Source organism: Symsagittifera roscoffensis, chromosome 8 (assembly GCF_963678635.1).
Source record: "Symsagittifera roscoffensis chromosome 8, txSymRosc1.1, whole genome shotgun sequence".
In the NCBI taxonomy this organism is placed as follows: domain Eukaryota; kingdom Metazoa; phylum Xenacoelomorpha; order Acoela; family Convolutidae; genus Symsagittifera; species Symsagittifera roscoffensis.
This window is the reverse complement of record NC_087069.1, coordinates 5,869,539-5,896,750: the sequence shown is the minus strand read 5'-3', so window position 1 is coordinate 5,896,750 and position 27,212 is coordinate 5,869,539. Positions and strand designations below refer to the sequence as shown.

Here is a 27,212-nt window from a genome sequence, read left to right as displayed (position 1 = left end):
TTGTTCACCTGTTCACGCTGTAATGCAGTTTTTGTCATGATAAATCATTTTAAATCGACTTTTCTACATTGATTTTCAGAAAAAATCAGAGGGGGGGACTGGAAAAGAGCTGACCTTTTTTTTAGGTTGACCGTATTTGATTTTCCGAGCTCTCCAAAAACACTATAAGGACCTCATTTTGTCAAAAGTTTTCTGTGCCGCAGGCATATAAAAAAAACAGGCTAAAATGACATTTTGAGCACTATTTTAAAAAAACTGATTTTAAAATATGAGTTTTTTTCGGCGCGTGCTCCCCTCTCAATTTTAGCTATATTAGCTCCAAAGGCGCCTTCAGAAAAATTTTGAAGTTGGCCAGCCAAAAATGGATGTACCAAAGGGGGGCACTTTGGAAAAGTTTGAAAGTTTAGCAACCAGAATTGTAGGGATGGGGGCGGAACTTTTGTTTTCAGGATCAAAGTCTATTATAGCGGAAAAATAGTAAAGTTTTTGTCTAAAATGTTGTCATCCAGTTTTGTTTCAAATTTAAACAAAGAAATCGATTATATTTTTGCCATTATTATCGATTAAGTTTTTTGAAATTTTGTACTTCTAAATACTCTTAAAAATGATGAAAAAAAAACGAGAAAAAAATGAACAAATAATGAATTTTTTTTTACAAAAGTTGGAGCAACACAGCTGTATTTAACACATCAAAAAGTTTTACTGTCGCTTACTGTCGCAATTTCAAAATAATTCTTGTTCTTCAGGTGAGTTGATGCACGGCAGCTGGAAACATCATCACGAGCAGTCTGAGAAGTTTCTCACAACTAAGCACTCCAAATGCATATACGCCAGGTGCAACTTCACATCTGTCTACAACGAAGTATTGGATCATATTTCTGGATGTGACCAGAAAACGAATGAGCTGCCGTTTCTATACGAGTGTATGAGTGATGACACCGTGCCTTGCGAAGGATGCGGGAGGCATGTTGTCGGCTCACAGAAGGTAATCTGCTCATGCATTACGACGCCACACTCAGTAAATTTTGTACTCGCTACGGTTTCATAGGGTTTGCCTTTTTCCCGTCAAAATTGACACCGATTCCACAATAAAACCCTAGAAACAAAAATGCATAAACGCTAGGTAGGTTTGCTTATCAACTTAAAAACCTATGTTGCTGGAATCCATAAAAACATTTTTCTGTCCGAATTTGACAATAATTTTCTGTCAGTATTTGTCAATAGAATACAGCTGCAAAAAACACTTACTCTTTTTGAAAACAAATCATAGTCAACTAGAACATATTTATTCAAATATAATCGTTTTTTTAATCCATCTACTTTTCGATTCAATTATAGTCCCTTACAATCTATTATTTGATCCTAACTTCTAAAATAATTGTTTTGCACAGAAAACCCTTTTTAATCAATCATAATCAATTATAATCCCTTTTGTTTGCAATTTTTGTCTTCAATCTTGAACTTAAATTGCTTATGTTTTATGCTTTTCATAGGGGCTGGTTTATGTGAAAAATGAGAAAATTGCAGCATTTTCAAATTAATTCAAAACTTATTTTTTAAAATTTCTTCTCAATTGGAATTGTTTCATTATGCGCATTTATAGTTTTCTAACCACCAAAAAGTCAGCTTATCGTTTTAAATTCATGACATATTTGGAAGAATCGATTTTCACCGACCACACGAACCTTTAAAGTAATATTGAAGGATCTATATGAAACTTTTGTTTCGCGGTAAAACTTTGAGTGCAGATGAACCAAATTGTGACAAGACCTCTATTTTTCAGAGATTTGTCATTGACCGAAAAATAATAACCCAATGGATATAAAACCAAAAATTTTCGTGTGACAATTTTTCGGCAAATATTAAATTGAAATCGATGATAATCAATTATAATCAAACTAATGATTTTTTTCTGGATGAATCATAATCAAATAGGGTGGCTAAAAAATACTATCTTTGGAAAAATATATTTCTTTTAAACACTTTTTTTTGGTAATTAAATCAATTATTTTCGTTAACAAATCAGCATGATAATCCGTTATAATCAATTACTGTAGCGTAACAATGAATGCGGGTATATTTTTCATCTAGAAATTGGCGTTCCATTTAACAGCTAGCTTGGCTTATTGTTCCGACTTTCGTAATGAAAGTAACAGAATATTTGTGCTCGAGTGGTTTTTTCTTCTACAAATTTCGGCTTTTTAGCTAGCAATTTTTGCCGGATTTTTTTTCGGCTCCATTCCATTGGCATTTTGTATAGGTCGATCACAAAGTGTAGTTGATCTTACACGAACACAAACTTGAAACTTAATCGAACAAAACATCAAAAATAAGCTGAGCTAAAACAATAAATAAGTATTGACTTCGGTTCGGTTTAAAATTTTTTGCTTGTAAAAGCGTATCTAGCGAAGAAACAGTATTGTGAACGACCAAATTAGCTTGCGTCAAGTGCTAAATGCAAATTGTTCTCAGTAAATAAGATAAAATAGGAACCAATTCTCCCGCAAAACCTGAAAACCGGGTCTGTAAAAATGGATTAAACGGATCTGTAGATCCAACGGTGATCGTTTAGACAACTTTTAATAAAAAATCATTTTGTTTGAAAAAAAAACATTTCTCTAATGATAATAATTTGTCATTTTTGATTTTTAAAAAAATATTAATTATATCATTAAAAACACTCTCATAAATTTTTTAAAAGATTTTCTAGTTAGTGTGTTTGATTATAATGACAACCAATGATCAAATTTCCAAACACCTGTTTTCTAGGGCGATCATGACTCCTTCTGGTGCTCTGGGGTACTGGACCACGTGGACCACGAGACAGTGTTCCACCCGAATCAGACTTTGAGGGGGTGGGAGGTGCGGCTGATAGAACCCAACATCCTGGACAACCCCTCCTCACTGTCACACGCAGAGTCCCAAGTGGACGCCATTCTCTACAAGGCATGGGTTTCAAAATAACTTTAGGACCAAAATTACCAATTAGTGTTTTCGAAGGGTTGATTACAATATATAGCAACTTGATTTTTAAGCACACACAATACAAAAAAAGATGAAGAGCAGTACGAGGGTTTTTCATGAACAAGCGGCTTCTTCTATATAATGATAGAAAAACCGCAAATGATAGCAAGGTGAGAACTTGTAAGTAGTCCACAGCTTAATAGACGCTAAAAAGATGCGATTTTGTCAACTTAACCTCAAATAAATAACGTCTAGTTCAGGCCTCCGGGTTAGACTTCTGGGCTGGTTGGCTAATAAAACTTTGAGACAACTCTACTTTTTGACCGTTTATTGGGAAATTCGACTCTCTAGTTGTCTTACGTGTTATAATGGCTAAACGTGTGATGTAAAGAATGAAAAAGAAATCTGTCACAATCGTTAATCTGTTCACCATTCGAAACTTCCCTGCATTATGATTATGTTTAGGTAGTTTTTTGTTCAAAGTTGAAATTCAAAAGTGGGCGGAGTGAAAAAAAAGGAAGTTTTTTCTTTGCAAAATCAGCTTCGCAAATTCTGATTTTCATAATCAAACTGAAAGAAGCCGGCTCTTTCAACTCCCCCCTTTACTTCGATTTTTAACAAGTCAAGTTATTGTTCGCATTATCCGATATATAAGCAAACTGACACACGGATTGATTACGCCAAGGAAAACATATTTGATTCAACATACTTATCTTGTAAAATAACGTGTTGCACCATGAAGTTGATGCTCATTCGAGTTGGGGTGAAAAAAAAACGTGTTGGGAATTTTTCGTGCACGAGCGGTTGTAGTCCTAATAATAGTAGAGAAAACGCTATGCACTTGTGCAATGTCTCAAATTTGAATTTTGGCTCAATGTTTCAACCTTGTTTAATTTCTCCAAAATAACTGTGAGATTACGGCTTTATCAAAATAAACAGCTTTCAGCTGCTTCCCCTGCGAAAATGGCTGCTCAGAATGTTGACATGAAGCTCGCTATGGACTTGAGGGAAAATAAATTTTGAAAGTAAAAAGTTTTCACGGCTCATTATAATTTTATGAAAATTTTATAAATTCTCCAACAAAATCTACCAGCTTTGGCTGGGTCACTAGTCAGTTTGGTAGATCTGAAAAGAAATGCCGACAAAATTTTAAATAATTCTAGAGTTTTAAATGTTATTTTTGAATAAACAACGCGCGTTTTTCTTAAACTGGAATGAGTTTCCTGGCAAAAACGGTATCGACATACTTGCTTTAGTTTTTAACTGTTTTAATATAGTGGAAAATTTACGATGCAACATCGGGCCCATAGTTTTATCTAAAACACACTGTTTTTGATCAATCAAAAATCATGGTTTCACGATGGCACCAATGGAATAAAAATTTTTTATTATAATGAGCCAAATAAAGCCATTAAAATTCTTGTCTTTTCAATTTGTTTAAATTTACTTACACTTAATAGCCAGAAAAATCAATTTTACGAAATACAATACAATTTTTGAATTAAGAACTTTTTTTACGTTTTGAATGTTTTTCGAGATTATAACCTTCTTAAAACATAAGACTTCCTCTTTGACTGCAATTGAATCAACAACTTAAGTTTGGTTTATGATTGACTAAAAAGCCATTAAAAAAGTTGATTTTCATAGTGCGAATTTTTGCATCATTTTCGTTCTGCTAAACTTCTGGGTAAACTTTTTTGTTTTATTTTTTTTGTCCCAATTATTTAAATCGGCAGGGCGACAATTTGTCACAGGAGACAATTGGTCGTAAGCGAAAGTTTGTTTCACTTCTAAAAAGCGCCAATTGGTCGCAGCGCATTGTAATCAGGATTCTTTGCTTTGGTAGTTTCGCGAAACATTCCATATCAAGTCGTACACCCGCTAAGGCATGGACGTTTAGTTCTTGTGCAATGCTAAATCATTTCATTTCAAATTGGTTACACAATTAATATGGAAAATTCCTCTGCGACGAATTGTTGCTTTTTCAAATGCTACGAACTATCGCCTGCGACCACTTGTCGCTTGCGACGAATTGTCGCCTCACGATTTAAATCAGCACTGATTTAAGAACAAAATTAATAACAGGTTTTGTGCCATGAAAACAAGTTGAGCTATTTTCACAAAACTTATAACAAAACTTCGTTTGAACGAGTTGTTTGTAAAAACTAGATTCAGTTGCTTTTATGTTGAAAATGAGTCCATTATAAAACTTAGATATGGGTCACGTAAATAATTAATACGCCTGTATAAGTAACTGAGTCTATCCTCATTGTCTCTCCTAGTACCACGACTGTCTTCCGGAGTTCTCTGGCTCTGCCCTGACGGAGGAGCCGGTGAAGATTCTGAGTGAAGCTGCCAAGTTGCTGGCCACAGCCATCAGTGCCAATCCGAACAAATACAAACTACACATGCGACTAGCACAGGTAAATTAACTCAAGCGCCCTCTTCGTTCTTTCGCCTAAGGTTCTGATCGGCAAATTACATCCTAAAAAATAGGCGAAAATATGTTTTTGCATATTTTCTGCACACTTCAACTTTCTCGGTTTTCTTGTTTCAGAAACTTGCAATTGAAGACAAATAGTTTTGTTCGAAGCAATTTGAAAAAATTTTGTTCGAAGGAAAATCAAAGGACGAAACTAAATATAACAACGCCTCTAAATATTGTTTTTGTCGTTAAGTTTTTGGATCTGATTTTATATTCCATGCGATATTTTGCGCCTAATTCTGAATAGGTGGGAAAAATTCGTTTGCTGCATTAATCGATGGGGTGATCGAGTCAGTCGGCTGCATATCGTAGTTTTTGTTGATTTTGAGCGGTGTTTTCAAAAATGTGTGGAGTTGTGTGGCGTTTCATGTATGTATTGAACAGGTTTTGGAGGAGTGGAACTTTGTTAATGAGACTATGAGCTACCATGGGAACAGTATCTCTGCCAGGACCAATGACTCACTTCAGACCTCTGCTGACTCATCCCAGGAGGAAGAGGTCAAGGCCATCTGCAGCAGACACGGGGTCAAGGACACAGACACTCTGGCAAAGAAGCTCAAAGCACTCGACATTGTACGCATCTATTTTTAATGCCAAGTTTTTTGCAATATCCTTTTCGGTCAACAAATCTGAACAAAGAAACTTAACAAAAAACCGCTCATTTCGACGTCAATTTTAGTTTCCCAGTAGTTTTAACAAGTAAACTTAGTAAAAATAAGTACTTTTCATATAATTAATTAATCTAAAAAGCGTTAGTTTTCGACCGTTGAAATGGCTTAAGGTCACCAATATTTCCAACCATTTGGCATTACCTGTACTATAAAATTGCCCAGCATTGCTGGCTTACAGAACCGATCCCGCAAATTTTAGAAAACAGATGTTCTTGATTCAATAGGTTTTGAGGGCTACCTCCACTGAAAGCATTTTTTTTGCCAAGTTTGCCCGTAAAGCTCATTTATGCTAATTTGACCAAACTGACGTTTATCTAACTAAAGTGAACAAAAAACCAATTATAAGGATTTTTCGTAGTCAAAAACATAAGAACATTATCAATATAATCAATTTTCATATCGCCCTCAGACAAATGGATTGAAAATCGAATATAGATCATTGTTTTATCAAACGTAAAATTATTCCTAACCCATTTAAAATAAATTAAAATTAGTTTATTCCAATTTTTTGTTTCGCCTTGTGCAAAGTTTTGTAACAATTTTCGTAGTTATCACATTAGTAAAAAATCTTGCAAAACTGTCTGACTGTACGTACGGCCTACTCGATTTCTGAACTCAAACCTAATCAAATTGCAAATCAATTCAAGCCCGATGTAAAATTACCTTTTAAGGTGGAGCAGGGGTAAAAACTGGGGACTGGGGTTGACGTACATACATACAAATATACACCCATACATACATTTTGTGCATTTTTGCTCAAAGCGTTCCAAAAAAAGCTTAAAAAGGCCTTTTGAACCCATAATTTATAGAAATTGTCTGCGGCACAGATTATTCTCAATTTAGGAGTTGATTTAATTTTTTGGGGAGCTCGAGAAAAACATTTTAGTCGAGCTAATCAAAGGCTGCCAAAATTTTGAATTTTTTGGGAAACCAATCCTCGCTTTCTCAAGAGTCTCTTAGATTCGCCCTTGCAAACATACATGAGAAGACACTAACGTAATCCCTACAATTTTGACCCCATCCCAAAATCTCTGAAACGAGAAAACAATGGACTGAAGAAAGCGGAGTTAAAGCAAAGAGAAATAATAACCAAAAGTCGCGCAGAAAAAAAATTTAAATTGAACAGAGGTTATTGAAGTTGAACACCTTGTTCCGCGTTGCTCTTTGCATACTCGCCCACACCTAAATAAAGCGAAAATAAAATCGGTTATAATGAGTTTCAGATTCATGCTCTAATGAAGTGAAAAATATTTGAATAAAAATAAATAACAATGGTTTTTATTGGTTTATTAAAAATAGCATTTCAGATTTCAGAATGACTATTTTTTGCTTTTTACAGACACTGACAAAAAAAAACTCATATTTAATCCAGTTTTACCAACAGAACTCCAGTGCCAATGAGTTTCATAAACTCCTTAAACTGTTAAACAGCATTTTAGTAACTATTTAACTAACTAACAAGGAGTTCTTGTTTTTTTTGCCTATTCTAAATGTTTCATAGCATAGATTTAATTTTCAATAAAACTGATCAATAGAGTACCTTAAACCAAAGTTGCCAGAGAGTAGCATGCAAATGACAAAACCAATCAAAACCAAATTTAAAAAAATCATAACCTTTTCTCGGTGGTAGATCAACGTTTTTGCAGAATAGAATTTCGCAGATAAATTTTCTGAAGAGGTGATCAGTTTATAAATGTGCGCGTCAATCTCCAAGATTATATAAAAAATGGTTTTTAAACAATTTAATTAATGAGTATTTTCTCGGCAAAATAACTCCGGAAATATAACGGAAATTTGAAAATATAACGATAATTTTAACAAACTTTATCATCGGTAACATCGGCCACAAAAACTGCATAAATCAAAGCAAGCTGCAAAAATGGCCAGTATTTGTCCTTGAGACAAATTGCTCTTTTTAAAGGTCAGCCTTAATCAAGGCTGAACCAAATTAGAGCGAAAAGACGGTTAAAATCGGTTTTGGGGGGACCGAACCTGGTTACGGGGCATCCCATCAGGTTCGGTGCACATTCGAGTTCTAGAAAGGAAATGACCTAGTCGGGATTCGAACCGGCGCCGAACCCGCCGGGACGCACCATGTATACGCTTGGCTACTGTCCCTGTATGCATTTACATTTATATGCATTTATACTTTCGCACATTTACGTTTATATGCATTTGTACTATTGTTTTATATTTGCGCTGCAACATCCTCCGCCCTTAAAGACGGAAGAACAGGTGCGAGTTTTACGGTCGGTCGGGTCAGTTCGCTCGTAACGGTCTTTATGTCGGCGGATCGGGCGCATCCGTCTTTGCCGTAGTGTAGTTTAGCAATACGGGCGAGTGGGTAATGCCCACGTGGGCTGTCGGGTTCGCCTACCCAAACCAAGTCGCCGGTTTTCAGTGTGACATCCGAATCATTATGCCACTTTGCTCTCTTGTTGAGAGATGGTACATATTCACGCAGCCAGCGTGACCAAACTGCGTTAGCGTACGATTGTGCTCTGGCGTAACGCTTTTTATGATCAAAGTTATCTTCGAAACTTAACGACGGGAAGCTAGCTGCGCTGTGACCGAGAATGAAGTGATTCGGGGTGAGTGCCTCTAGGTCGTGCGGATCGGAACTGACCGGAGTGATCGGTCTTGCGTTAAGTAATTGTTCAACTAGGCAGAGCGTTGTTCCTAGAACTTCCTCAGTTAATCTCCTGTTGCCTAATATGTCGTACAACACTCGCTTAACACTTCTCACTAGCCGCTCCCAGGCGCCATCGTGATGAGGGGCACTGGGCGGGTTAAACTTCCACTTAATGCCTTTGTGGACGAAAACGGCCGGGGCGACTTTGTTCCAATTTTGGACACAGGATAGGAGCTCCTTTTGAGCACCAACAAAATTCGTGCCATTGTCAGAAAGAATGGTTTTGGGGGTACCTCGCCTTGCAATAAATCGCTCTACGCCCATGACGCAGGAACTAGTATCGAGAGATGGAACCAACTCGATGTGAACTGCTCGAGTCGTGAGGCAGGTAAATAGGAAACCCCATCTCTTTTCGGTACTTCGGCGTATCGGCACTTGAAACGGGCCAAAGTAATCAACACCTGTGTTGGAGAAGGGAGGCTGCTTGTAACCCAGTCTTTCAATCGGTAGGTCAGACATAATGGGCACAACTGTTTTTGCTTTGCGCTTACGGCATGTTATGCAAGTATTTTCGATGTTCCCAAGTAACCAGCGCAACTTCAGAACAATGTATTTCAACTGAACTACAGCACGCATGTAATCCAACCCCTGATGTGCATGTTGAAAGTGCATATGCCTAATCAACATATGAGCAACTCGGTGTCGACCATCCAGTATTATTGGATGTTTGCTATCAAAGTCGGTATCAACAAGACGGCTGATACGTCCAGTTGAACGCAGGATGCCAGCTGGGCCGATGAACGGAGAATATTTAGCAATCCGACTTTTCTTTGTTATCAGTTTATCGGACTGAAGTATTTTCACTTCGGCAGGAAATGATTCGGACTGAGCGAGATAAATGAGCTTCTGCTCGGCAATATCTAACTCGGACGGGTCGGTTATTTCAAGCGTTTTTGTACGGAAGTGTTTATGCGATGGTAGCACACGAAGCATAAACGCTAAAACACGTTTGTACTTTACAATTGAGCTGAATTTATCCCAATTTTTAAACAGACGGATCGACGGCGCTTTCTCAGATGAAGCATCAACAACAAACGTAGATGCAGTCTCAAGGCATGTATCAATGTCACAGAGTGGGCCTTTTAATTGGATCTTTTTGATGACGTCAGTGTTCGGCTTGAATGGCCAATCACATGTCCTCAATATACTAGGGCCTCTAACCCAGCTGCTATCCTTGAGGGCTTCCGAAGAAATCCCTCGTGTGCCGGTATCAGCTGGGATATCACCACTGAGTACATGATTCCATTGATCAATGGTGGTGGACTCCAAGATTTCACCAGTGCGGTTTCCAACAAACACAGGAAGTTTGTTGCACGAGTTAAGCCACTGGAGAACGGTGGTAGAATCAGTCCACATGAATACATTGCTTACTTTGAAAGTAAGCGCTTTCAAAATCTCTTCTTTGAGTAGAGTCGCAAGCAGAGCAGCCTGAAGCTCTAACTTGGGAATGGAGAGCATCTTCATAGGCGCTACACGGGCTTTCCCAAATACAAAAGCTAACTCGGTCTTTTGCGATTTAGCAAGTCGGGCTCGGAGAAACGATACGGCGCAAAAAACGTCCTGCGAACTATCACCGAACGTGTGAAGTTCACAGCGGTCGAACGGTTCGGTAAAGTAGCTACGAGGTATCGTCAGAGTACCTAATAGTGGAAGTCCTGAGTGCCAATCTAGAAATTGTTGTTTAATTTCCTCTGGGAGATCATCATCCCACTTTTGACCACTGATTCTCCATATGTCTTTTAGTAAAAGGCGCGCTTTCACAGTATATGGAGCTACCAGTCCTATTGGATCAAAAACTGAGGAAACAAAACTCAACACGGTGCGTTGAGTAATTGCTTTATCTAGTGGTCGATCAACACCTCTACTTACTACTAGGGTATCTTTTACATGATCCCACCTGAGACCAAGAACATGCGACGATTGGTCTGGACTCTTACAAATATCCTTAACTGACGGGTTGGACTCACGGTTGTCCGGATTAAGAGCGGTTGTAACTTCGGGTACATTGCTAACAAACTTTGTCAGGTTAAACCCACCTAATTTGAGCATTGCGACTAAGTCTTTACTTAGGCTAAGAGCGTCAGCGGTATTTTCGAACGAGTCAAGATAGTCGTCCATGTAAAACTTCTGGACAACGGCTGAAGCGGCTTCGGGGTATTCAGCTTGATTATCAGAAGCAGTTTTTTGTAGCGCGAAATTCGCACAAGTTGGCGAATCACGAGCGCCAAAAATATGACGGGTGTATTGGTGAACCACCACACTTGAAGTGGGGTCCTCCCGCCACAAAAAACGGAGAGACGGTTGATCTCGCACAAGTACTCCAACTTGTAAGAACATACCTTCTATGTCCGCTGAGACGGCGTACTTGTGTTGACGGAACCTCAACAGTACAAAAATAAGATTTTGAAGGAGATCCGGGCCAACCAAGAGAGATCTATTTAAGGAAGTGCCATGAAATTTGGATGCTCCATTGAGCACACGGCGCACCTTGCCGGGTTTGTTCGGGTTCAAAACCGGATGGTGTGGAAGATACCACTCACGTTCGGCTCGTGAGCTGGGATCGTGCGGGTTGACGGTTATGACATATCCTTTACTTATATCTTCTCTGATTGTTTCGGTATACTTCTCGCGAAGTAACGGATCTTTATCTAATCTTTTCTCTAACGACTTTAATTGGGCTAATGAAGAATAATAATTGTTAGGCAAGCTAACATCATTATCACTCCACAGCATCGGTACAGTGTAACGCTCACCATCGTGAACGGTTTCAGTTTTTAGGATCGACAAAGCACGCTTGTCTGCGGCGGAACGGGCATCTACTTGCTTGAACGCACCATACGACTCTAACTCATACCAAGTTTTGATTTGGTCGGTCAGAGAAGTATCGTCCGTAACGCAGTTAAAGGAAGAAGAATTTAAGGACGAACGATCAGGAGACGGACCACTAATGACCCAACCTATCGGAAGTCGGACGGCGCACGGTGAGTCAAGTTCATCTCCGAAGACATGTTTGAGGGGTCTTATCGCATGATAGAAGTCCTGTCCTATAACTATCTCAATCTCTTTGTAATTATACGCAGTCGTATTTAACGGGGCTAGTTGCGGGTATTTGACCTGCAATTCGGAAACGTTTATAACATCGGGTCCTATATAAATGTTGTGCTTAACGAAAGCGACAAACGAAAACGAAAATTCACTTTCATTGGGCTTTGCGGAAACTTTCAAGTGAACTCGTTGAGTTTTAGATACCTTGGCTGAGTTAAAACCATCGGTCGTAACATTTACGGGCGTGCCAACTAATTTCAGACGTTCAACGAGTGCCGCGGAAACCCAAGAATGAGTGGAACCGGTGTCACAAAGTGCTAGTGCATTCGAATTTTCCGAACCAGAGGACACATCTACCAACGCAACGGGAAGAATACCTTTTGCAGTTCCCTCACAAGGTTTAACACAAGCTGCGTTGTTTGCAGAAGTAGTGTTTGTATTAGTTTAAGTCGATGGTGATCGGTCGGCCTCTTTGGGCGGGAAAACATTCTCGGCTCCATGAAGAAGCACATTGTGAGTGCTCTCACAGTCCTGTTTTGGGCATTTTCTTGCCTTTTGGCACTTTCGGAAGGTATGGTTGCCTTGTAAACAAGAAAAACAGAGCTTTTGTTCTGCTACATATTTAGCCCTTTGTGTTGCGTTTTTCTCTTTGAACACGGAACAGTTCCAGAGTGCATGCTGCCCTTTGCATAGCGAGCATGGAGGAAACCTTGTCTTTTCTCTACTTTTCTCATCCTTAGAACTTACCTTAGTGTTACCTGCAAGCACTTTTGTAACTACTTTTTGTTTAACTGGCTGATCGACTTTGACTAAAGATTTCAATCGCTCATGGCCTTCTGCCTTATTCTTAAGCCAATCGTTGAAGTCTAGCAATGTTAATCGCTGCCAATGTTGTCTAACAGTATGCATGGACCATGCCTCTTTTAGATTTGGAGGAAGCTTACTGACGGCTTGATTTAATAGGTTCACACTTTTCAAGTCGTCATTGAACGACAAAGACCTAAAAACAGCTACGAGCCCAGAAATCACCGCAGAAAAACTTATAACATGGTCAGAGTTGTGCATCTTCAATGCGGGAAAATTCTTCAACTTATCCAAATGTGCACCAACTACAACATGAGGTTGCCCAAACTTTCTCTGGAGAGTTGCTAGAGCATCCTTATACAACACTCCACTGTAGCCGTATTCCGCAATTGCACTCTTGGCTTTGTCTTTAACGTGTGTTTTCAGATATTTGAGTTTTTCATCATCAGTTAGCATAGCCGAATCAACTATTGCTTGGAACTGCCCGAACCATTCATACCAGTTAAGTGGTTCTCCATCAAACACTTCCAAGTTCAACTCCGGTAGACGGTCTTTGCGGCTATGCAGAATGATATCTGCTAACTCTCTCGCCGAGATGGGTTGTTCGCTATTGGGCACGTAAGACGGGCCCGTAGTGGGCGCAGGATATGTAGGTGGATAACCTTGATGCGCTGTTTCAACAACTGGATGAGTTTGCGGCTGGGTGTAATACACAGTCCCAAAACTTGTATAAGGAACTACGGTGTTTGGTGGAACAACAGGAGTTGTCACTGAGAAAACGTTTGAGGGCGGTGCGCAGTATTGAGGAACTGGCATCGTTTGCGCAGTCGCGGCAGGTCTCCACAAACTGCTATACGGGTTATAGTGTTCACTTGAGAAACTTGTTGGGTTGTTTGGAACATTTATGGGTTGATGGGATGGCGCTGCAGGCGCCTGATACCCAGTTGAAACGGGGCCGGAATGTGGCTGACTGACCGGAAGCAAAGAGGGAATAGGAACGGTTGACGGGACAAATGGTTGAATAATCGGAAGCGAAATGGGAATCGGAACGGTTAATGGAGGAACAAAAGGTTGACTCGCCGGAAGCGAAACTGGATTAGTAACGGTCGACACAGAAGGCGATGCCACAATAATGGTGGGATTACCAAAGGGCATTGAAGCGGGAATGCTACCACTTGCTTGTGGTATCAGATTGTGATTTTGCGAAACTTCAGCATGAGGTGTTGAAGCTAAGTGTGGAGTAACAAAGTTTGAGCTGGAGGCAACGAACTGTGGTAAACTAGATGGGTTCTCGATTGAGTGCAATGACAGACGCGATTGGACCAAACTTGATCTCTGAGCCTGAATTCGATTCCTATTGTGGCCTCCCGGTTCACTGTATGTGGTTTGACCAGCGTTGACGACGGCACCCCCGCTGACGACGGCACCAACCCCTTGCAAAACATCAGTAGCAATCAAAGTGGAACTCTCGACTACTGGATGACTTTGCTCTGAGCTTGCAACAACTTCGGCCTGATCTTGCTCAGTGACAACGTTTTCTACCCATTGTTCAGTACGTTGTGGGTCAACATGTGTTACGCTAGCATTTCCTATCTGCTCACTTGCTGCAGAAAGCTCTTCTTCCAACTCGAATTCCTTTAACTCAATTTCAGCCAGTTTCTTGCGGTGTACCTCAGCTAGTTCTTCCAACTCTAAATTACCTTGCTGTTCTTTTATTTTATTTTGCTGCGCTTTCAACTTCAATGACACCTTTGCTTGTCTCTCAAGTTCCTCCTGCTGCTTCTTCAAAACCAACAAATCTCGCCTCTTCTCAGTTGATGTTTTTGACTGCGCGACGGTATAGCGACTGGATTTATGCGAACCTGATTTATGATGTCGACTACTGTACCGCGACACCTTAGAGCGCGCATCTGCTTCATGTGAATCTTGTGGTTGTGTTGTTACGATCGTACTTAACGATTCTGCAACATTGTCAAGCTCTGTTTCCTCAGGTTCAACGTTTAAGCCAGCTTTATATGATGCAGCCTTCTGTAAAACTGTATCGTTTCTTGATGTAACCGTATGAAGCCACATATCCTGCGCTGGTATCAATTTATCAGGATCAACACTTTTAGAAGCTACTTAATCAATTCCTCATTTATTTCAACTGCAGTCTCTATCAGGCTCTTGCAATTCTGAATCTGAGTGTCAATCTTTGATGAGCGACTCTGACTTTCAATGTTCTCAATTATAATTTCATGGCACTTGTACAGTTCATTTTCAAGCTTGGTTCGCTTCGCAAATAACCTTTGAACCCTCTTCTGAAAGTTCTCATCCATGGCTCTAGGGTCTATACTTAACTCAAACTATACTTAACGGTTATCGGGCGTTTGCGGGGCGATTCGGAACGGTTTTCGGTGAGTAAAGTTACCAATGGGGCTGGGGATTAAGTAAGTCGGTTGATATCAAACAACACACACGGAGTAAACCTGAGGATGAATAAAACCAACTTAACTTACTTAATATCACCTCCCTGACCACTTAGGATGATGTTACGGCGTACGAAATTTGTTGAACGGTCGTACGACGGTGCGTCACTACTAATCGGCTAGTAGCTCGACGAATTACCAAGAGGTTTGGGAATTAAGAAAGTCGGTTGAAAACCAACAACACACGCGGAGCAAACCTGAGGATGAAAGACAACAACTTAACTTGCTTAATTTTACCGTCCCGGACCACTTAGTCAGTCGTTGCGAAACGAATGTTTTGAAAAGCGAACGGATGCAAACAGGTATCAAGTCGTTGTAAACCTTAAGTTTACCAATGGGGTTGGAGAATCAGGCAAATCGGTTAAGTTCCAACAACACACGCGGAAAAAACCTGAGGATGAAAAAACTCAACTTAATTTGCCTGATATTTCGCTACCAGACCACTTACCATAAGGTTGGTGTCATGTTACAGCACAGTTTCGCAGAATTATGGGGACGTTTCGACAATTTTTTTGGAAATTTTTACTTTTTTCCCAAAAATTTTTTGGAAAATTTTGGTCAGCAGGTTCGAGTCGTAAACAAATCCAAAAAACTAGTCTAGTACCCCTTGTCTTTGATCCGATTTCACGGATTAATATTCTGTTCACAAATATCCAAAAATTTTTGGTATCGAGAAAAAATTACCACTTGTAGCTTGCTTTGAGTTGGGATACACAATAACACATCGTACGTAATTTTATTGCAAAGAATGGTTTGTAAAGATTAGACTAGTCTTACAGTTTTTGACGGTTTTGGAGATTGGCGTCACCGGGAAAAACCAAAAACTTCGGGTGTCGAGAAAATTACAGCTCCACTTTGACCAAAAGTCAACAATCAGGACACCTGAACAGGGCTCTCTTCCACTAGTCAGTCTGCTTTTTCGTCCGTCTGCTATGTCGTCTGTCGGTCAACTGGGTACGCTATGCTTACTTTCGGCCAAACGTGCACTTTCGGCCAAATGCCCACTTTCGGCCAACTGCTATCTGATACTTTCGGCCAAACGCCCACTTTCGGCCAACTGGTATCTGATATTTTAGGCCAAACGCCCACTTTCGGCCAAACTGCTTTCTGATATTTTCGGCCAAAGGCCCAATTTCGGCCAACTGGTATCTGAGTCTGATATTTTAGGCCGAACGCCCACTTTCGGCAAAACGCCCACTTTCGGCCAAACGCCCACTTTCGGCCCTCTGTTAGCTGATATTTTCGTACAAATCGAGACAATTTTTTGCCGACTCTTCTGCCAACTGAACAACTTCAAACTCTATTTGCACTGGTGTCGGCGAAACTGTCGTGTCCCTTGTGGGGCGCCAAAATGTGCGCGTCAATCTCCAAGATTATATAAAAAACGGTTTTTAAACAATTTAATTAATGAGTATTTTCTCGGCAAAATAACTCCGGAAATATAACGGAAATTTGAAAATATAACGATAATTTTAACAAACTTTATCATCGGTAACATCGGCCACAAAAACTGCATAAATCAAAACAAGCTGCAAAAATGGCCAGTATTTGTCCTTGAGACAAATTGCTCTTTTTAAAGGTCAGCCTTAATCAAGGCTGAACCAAATTAGAGCGAAAAGACGGTTAAAATCGGTTTTGGGGGGACCGAACCTGGTTACGGGGCATCCCATCAGGTTCGGTGCACATTCGAGTTCTAGAAAGGAAATGACCTAGTCGGGATTCGAACCGGCGCCGAACCCGCCGGGACGCACCATGTATACGCTTGGCTACTGTCCCTGTATGCATTTACATTTATATGCATTTATACTTTCGCACATTTACGTTTATATGCATTTGTACTATTGTTTTATATTTGCGCTGCAACAATAAAACCTCAGAAATATCAAGAACCTGAGGGGCATGAAAGCAGGCTTGTTTTTAGTCTTATGGCGATCTCTAAGTTATGTTTTTGTTGCAAAAATTTTTTGTTGTTCCGACCATTTAAATGAGGTATCACAAATAATTATCGGAATGGGTCGAATGATATATCATATTAAACCTTTTTCAGTCTTAACTCGAACGATTTTCAAAATTTTTCAAAAAACTATCCCAGAGTCGAGAAAAAATGGTCTTAAATTTTGAGATTTATTCAAAAATCAAGCAAGTAACGCGAACGAGTAACGCTCGTTATATAAAAATTCACTGTTTTTAGACGTTCAGGATAAAACTTTTGATCTTAAAATTATTGTGGAATAAATTAAGTAAAATTTTTTCCATTTTTATCTTTTATAAGTTTTTTGTGCATTCATTTTTGAATAACAAATGTTGTCGATCAAGCCTACTTCACTACTTTCTACGCGATCGTATGGTTCTCGAATCATATCTACCACCAAAAATGACACTAAGTTGAGGAAATGTGTTTTTAAAAATTCTATTTTTTCTTATGATTATGGTCGGAACATAATGGGCTACCTGCACAACAACTGGCTATCCTTGTTTCTTTTTTTTTAATTAAGACCATTGATCCACGAGAGAAAGGACCAAGTTACGAGCTGTACAGCTCTCATCACGGCCAACGGCTGTTGTGCCCCGGCTATCCTCGTTTCTGCATTTGATTTTGCAGTGACGTCTTTTGGAAACTAATGTTTAAAATTGTTTCAGGAATACCATCAACTTCTTGAGTGGGGAAAACTTTCCCGTGCAGATTACCTCGCCTTTCTCTACTCGTGGAAGAGCAAAAAGGCTGCACAGGAGAGAAATGCCTCCAAATTCTCCTCTGAAAACATGGAGGACCCATTTTTACAGTGTCGCGATAAATACAAGGACGCTATTGGTCTAGAGCAGAAAAATGCAGACTTGTTTTTACTAGCAGGAAAATGCGATTTACTCATTGGCGATCTAAATTCAGCCAATAGGAAGTTCTCAATTGCAAGTTCAATCAGACCGAGTTCAATTGAGTTCAAGTTTTTCATGGGGCTGACAATCGTTCTGCGAAAAGAAAAAAGTCGCTACGAAGTGGCGCTGGTTTTTCTGCTGCGAGGCTTCAATGAGATCCAGTTGAACCGAGTGGGCCTGGCCTCCGACTCTATTAAGACCTTGTCGGAAGGGGGGAATGATATTCTTCAGTGTCAGAAGAAATGGATCACACATGACATCAATGTGGTCAGAGGTGAAAACTTGCTTCCAAGAATCCAGAAAAGAAATATGTCGCTAAGGTCTTTATTGGGGGCGGGAGGGGAATGGGTAGGGCAATTAAAAATCTTGAAAAATTTAAAGCGTATATCATGCCACGGAGTCAAAAAGTACTTTCAAACTCGAAACTTAAACTTTTTTGCTGTCCCTTAGCTCATTGACATTTTTTGGCTTTGTTTTCTTGACTATCTGTTTCTTGGCTCTGTTTTCGAGTTGAGGCACTTTTCATATTCAATTTATATTGGAAATAATGCCGAATAAGACATTCACCCCTGAATCGGGCATTGACTTTGGTGCGATCACCGAATTGGCGAATGGTGATTTGTCAAATGACGAAAGAGAGTTTATATATGGTTAAAACTAGCTTAAGTACAGTGGTAATCGTAAGTGTTTTTTGTTACATGAACGTTTTTGGGATTTTTTTGGAAAACATTGATCAAAAACTGCGTTTTTTCGGCGCTTGCTCCCCTTCAAAACTAGTATATATTGACGCCAAAGGCGCCTTTAGAAAAAAAAAATTTTAGGGTTGGTCGGCCTAAAATGGAATATCATAAAAAATACCAGGGAGAAATTTTGGTTGGTGAGGGGGTCGAATCCCCTCCCCTGATCCGCCCTTGGGTTTCATGTTTCAAGAATTGGAAGTTTGGGTCGTTCAAAAGTTAGAAAAATCCTTTTTTTAAATATAGGTCTGTGGGCACTGTGCAAGTTACTGGTTCACTTCAAACACCGATCCAGCTGCCAAATTATTCTATCATCACTGTTTCTCATGCAAAACGGGCTAAGTAAAATTCAGAGGAAAAACAGCGTCTATTACCACCGAATCACTTGGCACATTTTCAAAACTTACTACCTCTACATCAAAGCAATCAATAAACCTGTCAGCCAATCAGAATCGAAGCCACAAAATGAGTCATCATTATCACAATTAGACAATGCGTGTGAAAAGAATGATAGCCAATCAGAAATCACGAAGTTTCTGTGTTCCAATTTGGCATCTTTGATTCATCATTCTAATCTGAAGAAGGAATTCAAATTGAGTCTTCTAATGGAAAAGGTTGGACAACATATCTATTTAATATTCCGAGTTTCGATGAAAGTGACAAATTATTTGTGCTCGAGGTGGTTTTTTACTCTCGAGAAAAATTATTTACAGTTGCTTCAGCCGCTTTCAATAAGCAGTTTTAAGCAATTTTTGCATGACTATAGCATTTTTCAAGGCCGTCAAAACCTTCAAAGACGCGTAAAGTTAATTTTCCCTCATCTCAAAATTTAACTATTTTGTATATAATATCGCACTAATTGCTGAAACAAGCATCTATGGAATTGGCGAGCACATGTTGTTTTTTCAAACTTTTTTAAATATAATTTCTTCTGAAATTATTTTAGTCGGAAAATTCTGTGCTTGCCCTGCTGTAATTGACTATTTTTGTTTGATAGAATAATTTAATTTGTTATCAAAAAAGAACAATTCGCTTAAAGCTCACAAGTTTATCTTTATAAAAACTATCTTGAACGAACGCGAAAAACAGCCTATCGATTGGTGTCTTCACGAGAAAACAATTTATACTACACAGTTTGTTTTCTGGAGGACTTGACAAATAAATTTTTGAACCAAATAATTGTTAAAACAAAGCAATAAACCGCGTATGCGATACAAAAATCGATTTTATAATTGTTTGATTTGAGTTAAAGTCATTAGGTTCTAAATATTTTTTTTTGTTCATGATGTCCCCCTGTTCTTCTGCACAGGTGTGTCGAGTGGCAGTGGTGAATTCGCCCAACTGCTCCAAACTCCTGTTCCTCTTAGGGTTTGCCCAGTTGGGCATGTACGAAGTGCACGAGAAAGAGAGCAGTCTGCTGGCGGCCAAACTCTCCTTCGAAGCCAGTGTTGATTTGGAGTCCAAGCAGGTAGAACTATTAAACACCCCCGAATGGAGTTTTTGAAAAGAGTCAATTGTATTGGATTAAAATCCATTGGGTGGTCTAAATTTGCCACGATAATCGATCATTCTAGACAACATTTTTTTGAGCTCTCCCAAATCACTAAAAAGTCCGTTTTGGCCAAATTTTTCCGCGCCGCAGGCAATATTTTAGCTAAAAATGGCGTTTTTTTTTGCACATTTTGGGAAAATTTTGAACAAAAAAAGTGTTTTTTTTTGGCGTGCACTCCCCTTTAAAAATAATTATACTTTGGCGCAAAAAGCGCCCTTAGAAAATTTTAAGGGTGCATCAGCCAAAAATGGATATCTCAAAATAGTACAAAGGGGGACCTGAGAAGAAAAAAACCCCCCCGTTAATTATCGCAGGTTTAGCTATGCAAAAAACTCTTCATTATACATGAATCAGCGTTGGAAATTACCGATCACTAGATACTAAAAAAAAGCGATAATTAACATTGGGATTTCAACACGGGTCAATTAAACGTTCTTACATAAGCTCAATTTGAGTAGAGGTATTGAAACTTTAAGCCCAGGTAGAAAATCGACGGAAATTTTTGTCTTAACATGGTAGTTAAAAGATCAATACAGAGGAAAAAGTCAGATTTTTTAGTAGCTTTGTTTGTATTACTTTCAAAAACGGATATTTTATTAGCAAATAACAGTAAGTGTCAGAATTTCTACGTAGTTGTAAGTTAATTGTATTTTAAATACCTGAAAAAAAAACGTTTAAAACCTGAAACAAGTCATTTCCTACCCTCAACCATTTCCAAAAAAAAGTTGACCGAAATGAATTTTCTCATGGTTTATTAAACGTTGCAGGAGAGTTTCTGTTTTTGGTCGTTTTTAAAATGGGGAGGAAATTTGTATTCGAATGTGTTTTAGTTTAATTTCGTTTTTTTTTCCACGCAAAATCAGTTTCCACCAAAAATCATCCGACTGGGTTGAGTGATTTATCAGAACAAAAGCCCTTTCAGTCGTGATTCGAACGAGATTTAGAAAACTCTCAACATTTTTTCTAGTGTCGAGAAAAACCGATTTGAAGTTTTTGAGTTTTCGTCTAAGTTTCGTCATATTTTAGGCAATTTTTAATAGCTTATTTGTAATTTGTTTAAATTACACTCGTTTAAAATTAGTTTTTAGAGATTTTTAATGCCATTTTGGTAATCAAAAAACTCAATACTCCAAATTTTCTTCAGAAAAAATTGAAAAAATTATTTTTTTAAAGTTATTTATTTTTATAGTTTTTGTTTTTCTAGTCATTTCCATCAAAAAATGTTGCCCTGTTTGCCTATTTTACTATGATCAAGTATGCCTAAATTATAATTTTACGTTAGATCCTTTTATCACACCTTGCATAAGAAACTGCACTAATTTGAAAAAAATAATAATTTTTTTCTTGTGGCTTTTTGAAAACTATATTCGGATTTTTTTGTGCTACTTGCACAGTAACTGACTATCCTTGCTTTTATTGTCTCATGATTCGTAAAAATTTAACCGGTACTCTCAATCGGAAGAATTTATAGTGTTTTCAAGTTTATAACAACTTCTGGTCAGATTAGGCGTAATAAGTTTTAGCGGCTTTTGCAATATTTCAGCACACTGCTCTGCGTTATCTAATATATCATTTCGAAATTTAAAAAATAGCTTTTTGTTGAACAATTTTTATCATCATTACGAGGCCAAACTGTGTGTTTTATGGATTGTAAGCTGATTCCGCAACAAAGACTCGCTTTTTGTTTTTTTTTGTCTTTTCATTCTCCTAGATCGCTCCGAAAACTTATCACATTGTGCAAATTGTGCGCCTAACTAGTGCAAGGTGTGGCCTCGTAATAATTGTAATGCGGGGAAAAAATTTAAAAAGACTTGCTGAAACAGTACCAAAAAGAGCAAAACCAAATGCACCAAAAAGAGCAAAACCAATTGGAAAATCAGTTAATTGAACGCAGTAGTTTGCTTTGTTCTCGCAATTGGAATGAAAACCGCGCGACAATTATGCAAGAAAAATGCAAATATTACATAAAAATTTAGGTAAAATTTACCATTTTACAAGGTTTGCAGCTCACACTAATACACCAATCAATTTGCGTGCAGATAATAAATTATAGAAAAAACGATTTTTGGTAGCAAATTTAGGTACGTAAAGCAATTCAGATTGGATCAATTGGATTCTTAGGTTGAAAACCAAAACTCTTTTATTGCCTAAAAAGACTTTTAAATCGATTTGAATGAATTTTTGGAAAGAAAAAGAATTTTATCAAAATCTCAACAAAATTGATTAAAGAGTCCTTCTGTTTCAAAGCTTGAGCAAAAATCTGTGCTCAAAAAAGTTTTACGTCAGATTTACCGAGAGCAAGAGTCACTTGAGGAGATTTTTTACCGCAAACTAAAAACTATAGAGTTTTAGCGTTTAAGGGATTCCATTTCAAATTGTACAAATCTAAGGCTTCTCACGGTAACAAAAACTTGGTCGCTTTTCATTATCAACGCTTTCGGCTCAATTTTCTTGGGCAAAAGACATATAGTTGTAAAACTCATAAAAAACTTTAATTTTAGTTAAAACTTCAATTAAACTCTCAACATCTTAATTATATTCATGATTATTTTCAAGCCAAACATCAAAAAAAATTTATTCGAAAGCATACGTTAAATTTCATTTCAATTATTCTCTATTGTTTGATTGTCTGGGAAATCTGAAAATGATTTGTATATAAACTCCTTAAATTAAATTTACAAAAAGTGGATAATATTTGGCTTTATTTGGTTTATATCGATTTTGTTTGTGACTAAAACCAGCATGAAAACGAAACTAAACTATTAGCAAAAACCTATTCAAATCAAATTAGAATAGTTTGAAACTGAATTTTTATATCAAACTATATCGATTGAACGCCAGTAGTTCATAAATAGTACCATGTGAATATCATAATGATTGTTTTTTTAACTCATGATTTAATGATCCTCTGATTCCTTTTTCTCGCATTTAGTATCATGATGCTGAGGTGCACGAAAAACTAACACAACAGAACTGGTTTTCAAAACTAAATCAACGCGAGTCCGGCTCCAACAGGAAGAACTCATCGACACAAGAGGCACAAACAAACTCCAAGAGCAGCCCGGCTACCTCCAAAGGAAAAGTTCCAATTTCCAAACAAAACTCAACAAAAACACCTGCAAATCCAATTCAAAATGCCAAACCAGCTGTTCAACGTAAAACGTCAGAACCGGTTCAATCTTCGTCGAAAGCCACCGCGAAGAATGCTGCAAATAATTCAAACACCCGAAAACTATCACAGCCGAATTCTTCAAAAATAAAGTCAACTTCAAACGGGTCTTCCGCGGCCCCGAAAGTTGCAGAGAGTTCAAATTTAACCAAACCAATGTCGCAGCCAAATAAGAATCAGCATAATTGCGAAACTGCACAGGTTAAAAAAGATAATACCCAAAAGACAGAAAACTTCAGTCCAAAATCTGAAACGCCAGGTGGAGCTGGCGGCGATAGAAGCGAAAGCGCAGTTGAGTTTGGGAATAGTAAGAGCAGCACAGAAGTTTCTGTTCCTCAAAAAAACCGCACCGGAAACGAAGTATCCTATATGCCACGGCTAGGTGAGCATTTTTGTTCTTATCAATTTTCCGCTGATTTGTTCTAAAGTTTCTTAGCTGCTTGTTGGACATTTGTTTTTCAGGAAAATCTTGCTCAAAATTGATGTGGTTGACTTTTGGATTCTTTTCAAGATCAATCATTTTTTGCTTTTGCCAACGCTTTTTCATGTTTTTTTGATCTGTATTAGTTTTGTTAGACTGTGTTTTAGTATTTAATTTTAGTTTTTAGTATTCAATAGATATTTAATTTCAAACTTTTGTACCTAAGCCTTACATATCTTTGATACATGGCGTGAGGCGACAGCTCATATTAAAGTGACAACCCGGAACAAGCGACGATTTGGTAAATTGATCGGAAATTTCACCCTAAAATAAAATAGACCCTCCATAGACCTTTCATTTGATTATTATTAATAATTGAAGGTTCCTTTTTTTCAAGCTTTCTAGATCTAGTTCTGTAGTAAAAAAAAAAACAATTCGGTCATACATTGCTTTGGGGTTGTTATAAATGTACGGTTATGTAAGTTTTTGTTAGTTTTGTTGAAGGATTTCGCTTGGATGTTATTTAAAGGACAATTTTTTTGTTAGGTCTTGCAAGATGTATGGGCCATCTGAAACAGTTGGAACTGGCACGCAGTTTCTACGAAGAAGTGTTCACAATGTCACCCCTACTACACGAGGCTTACATTGAAGCGGGATCCCTCATCTCCAAAACAGACCCCCTGGGTATTACTCTTTAAATAGGGGGGGGGGCAAAACGAATTAGAGTGATCGAAATATGTTTCGACAGTGAATGACCCAATTTCGATATGTTATGGCCGTGCTCGAGCTGTGTTTTGATTTTGCGCTCAACCCATTTCGACATTTTTTTTCGTCAAGCACTGACCTTGTGCTTGACTTTAAAATCGAAAAACAAATTGAGCACCTCGTTTTGGGAAAGTAGCATTTATGAAACAGGCGGCCACTCCTAACGATGAAAGAATAAACTCATTGATGTTCAGAATCAATCATTGAGGTTCAGTAACATCCATAATCAGTGCAATCGGTCAGTTTATTCCGCTGTTAAGAGCTCATGCGCTAATTGCGGTTATATGTATAAGCAGTAGCGGATTTAGGGGGGGGGGGGGGGAGGGCACACCTTGCCGACCCAAAAAGTCCCCCTTTTGAACTATTTTGAGATATAAATTTTTGACTGACTGACCCTAAAATTTTGCTAAAGGCGCCTTGGCGCCAATCTATAATAATTTGAAGGGGGGAGCGCGCGCCGAAAAAAACGCGATTTGTGGGTCGAAATTTTTCAAAAATTGCCTAAAAACGCCTTTCTTGGCCTTTTTCCAAAAATTAGTCTGCGGCCCAGAAAATTTTGTCAAATTAGGGTCATTATACTGATTTGGGAGAGCTGAGAAAATCAATTTGGTCGACCTAAAAAAAGTCGACAAAATTTTCAATTTTTTTGGAAAATCCGCCCCCTCCTCGAGAAATTCCTAGATCTGCGCCTGTGTATAAACATTGCGGTTCTAGGATTATTTTGATGAGGTGATTGTTGTCAACCCTTTCAGATAGACGCCTTTTTGGCGGTTTGAAGGGTTTTGAAGCTAACATTTTAACCTATCTAAAACGATAGCCAAAAACCCCTCGTGCTAAATGCGCCCCCTTTTGAAAGAACTTAAATTTTGATGAGCAATCTTTGATTATCATGCCAAACTTCACAACAAAAGCGCGACACAAACATTTTAAAATTAAAAAAGTATTTTACAATTAAAAAGGCAGACATTGATCCAAAGAAACGGAAGCCTTATAATTTACTGTACATTATTGGCCGGTTTGCCATAGTTTTGCTGTTTTGGCAGTTTCCCGGGAAAAGCTAAAGGGTATTTTTCTTTTTCAATGCCGCTTTTTGTGTCTTTTTTTTCACCTGAATTTCATTTAATTGCCGTAAGAAAAAAGCCTACTCATTTTGAGCATTGCCGAAACAGCAAAGTCATCAGCAAAGAAACTGTATCTTTTTTTTTACTTTTTTTTCCTTCAGACTTTTGCCCTTCAACTTAAATCTTGTGCTTCGTAATCTACTCATAAATTACTTTAAAAACGTCTCCCTTTGTACCTTGAACTCTCAAATTGACCAACTAGCAAGCTTTACAACTTTTTTTGGGATACTAATGGCGACATTTTGTCATAAATTACCCCATTCAAGAAAATAAAAATAATCAATCATAATGGATTAAAAATGGATTTTTTTTGCCTCGAAAATAGCAATATTATAACTCATTTTTAATTTATAATTGATTTTTTTCACTTTTGTGGACACTGACTATGAAACTCAATTATAATCGATTTTTATATATGGTAGGTCCGATTCTTGTAGAGCTGTCAAGAGTTGTGTTGTTTTTTAATCTGCACTAGGTGCCGTGGACATCTACTGTCGCTACCCATTCGACCAATCAGACTCCAGCTTCGACGACGCCTACCTGCACGGGGAGATTGTGCACCTGGTGACCAAACACAACCCGGACCCTGGAAGTGACCCCCGACTGGAGTTTCACATGAGCGAGTGGGGAAAGATTAGTGGGATTAATATCCTGGAAAAATACATGGATATTCTGATTGAGAAACACTGCATGGATTTAGTGATGAGGATTTTCGCAAACGTCAGTGGAAAATCGGTTCACGATGAAGACATGCGACGCTTTTACAAACTTAAAGGCTGGGTTTGAAAAACAAACTAAAAACTATCCTGACAAACTTTTTTGCAAGCAGATTAGATCAGCATTGAACAGATACAGAAAAGAAAATAGAATTTTTTAAATTAAAAAGCAAAAAAAACATACTTTCTTTATGTAAAACATGTAAAACATCTACAAGGGAAATCAACTTTCTGGGGTGCGTACAGTAAACCGATGTGTCAGTAGATTACCAGAATTAAGTAATAATTAAATCAATTGCGGAAATAAAGATTTATAGAATAAATGTTTCTTGAGCTAGAACAATAATTTTAAATCTACGGGGCTCATGGGAAGAATCAATTATTCCATTTTTTGATTCAGTTTAAATTTTGTGCAACAAACTTTTCATAATGTAAAAACCTCAGTTTTTAGCTGATGTGAGTACGCACCCGGGTTGACCAAAATTTCTTATCATACAGTTTTCATATATGAGAAAGTTCTTGGCATACAATTTCAAACAATTCCATACGTACAGAAAATTGTATGAAATCTCCATGATAAGCATTTTTCCATGAAAATTGCGTGAAAGGTGTTTTTCAATTAACCAAAAAACTGATTTTCGTTTCTTAATTTAATTTCTGAAAAATTTTGGCTTGTGTTTGTAACCGAACACAAGTGACAAAACCTTAATTTACTCAAAGCACCAAAG

The 27,212-nt window shown here is 38.2% G+C and overlaps 1 protein-coding gene across 1 annotated transcript in view; it reads left to right on the top strand.

The window, feature by feature from the left end:
- LOC134853434 (uncharacterized) overlaps positions 1–26,604 on the top strand; it is a 55,584-nt gene extending 28,980 nt beyond the window's left edge. The window contains exons 5-14 of the mRNA XM_063869432.1: positions 747–985; positions 2,770–2,946; positions 5,247–5,387; positions 5,834–6,022; positions 17,770–18,277; positions 18,987–19,354; positions 20,050–20,208; positions 23,225–23,843; positions 24,429–24,566; positions 26,244–26,604. Of these exons, the coding sequence (XP_063725502.1) occupies positions 747–985; positions 2,770–2,946; positions 5,247–5,387; positions 5,834–6,022; positions 17,770–18,277; positions 18,987–19,354; positions 20,050–20,208; positions 23,225–23,843; positions 24,429–24,566; positions 26,244–26,554 (2,849 nt within the window). The 3' untranslated portion in view covers positions 26,555–26,604. The remainder of the gene's footprint in view (positions 1–746; positions 986–2,769; positions 2,947–5,246; positions 5,388–5,833; positions 6,023–17,769; positions 18,278–18,986; positions 19,355–20,049; positions 20,209–23,224; positions 23,844–24,428; positions 24,567–26,243) is intronic.
- Positions 26,605–27,212: the final 608 nt, after the last annotated feature.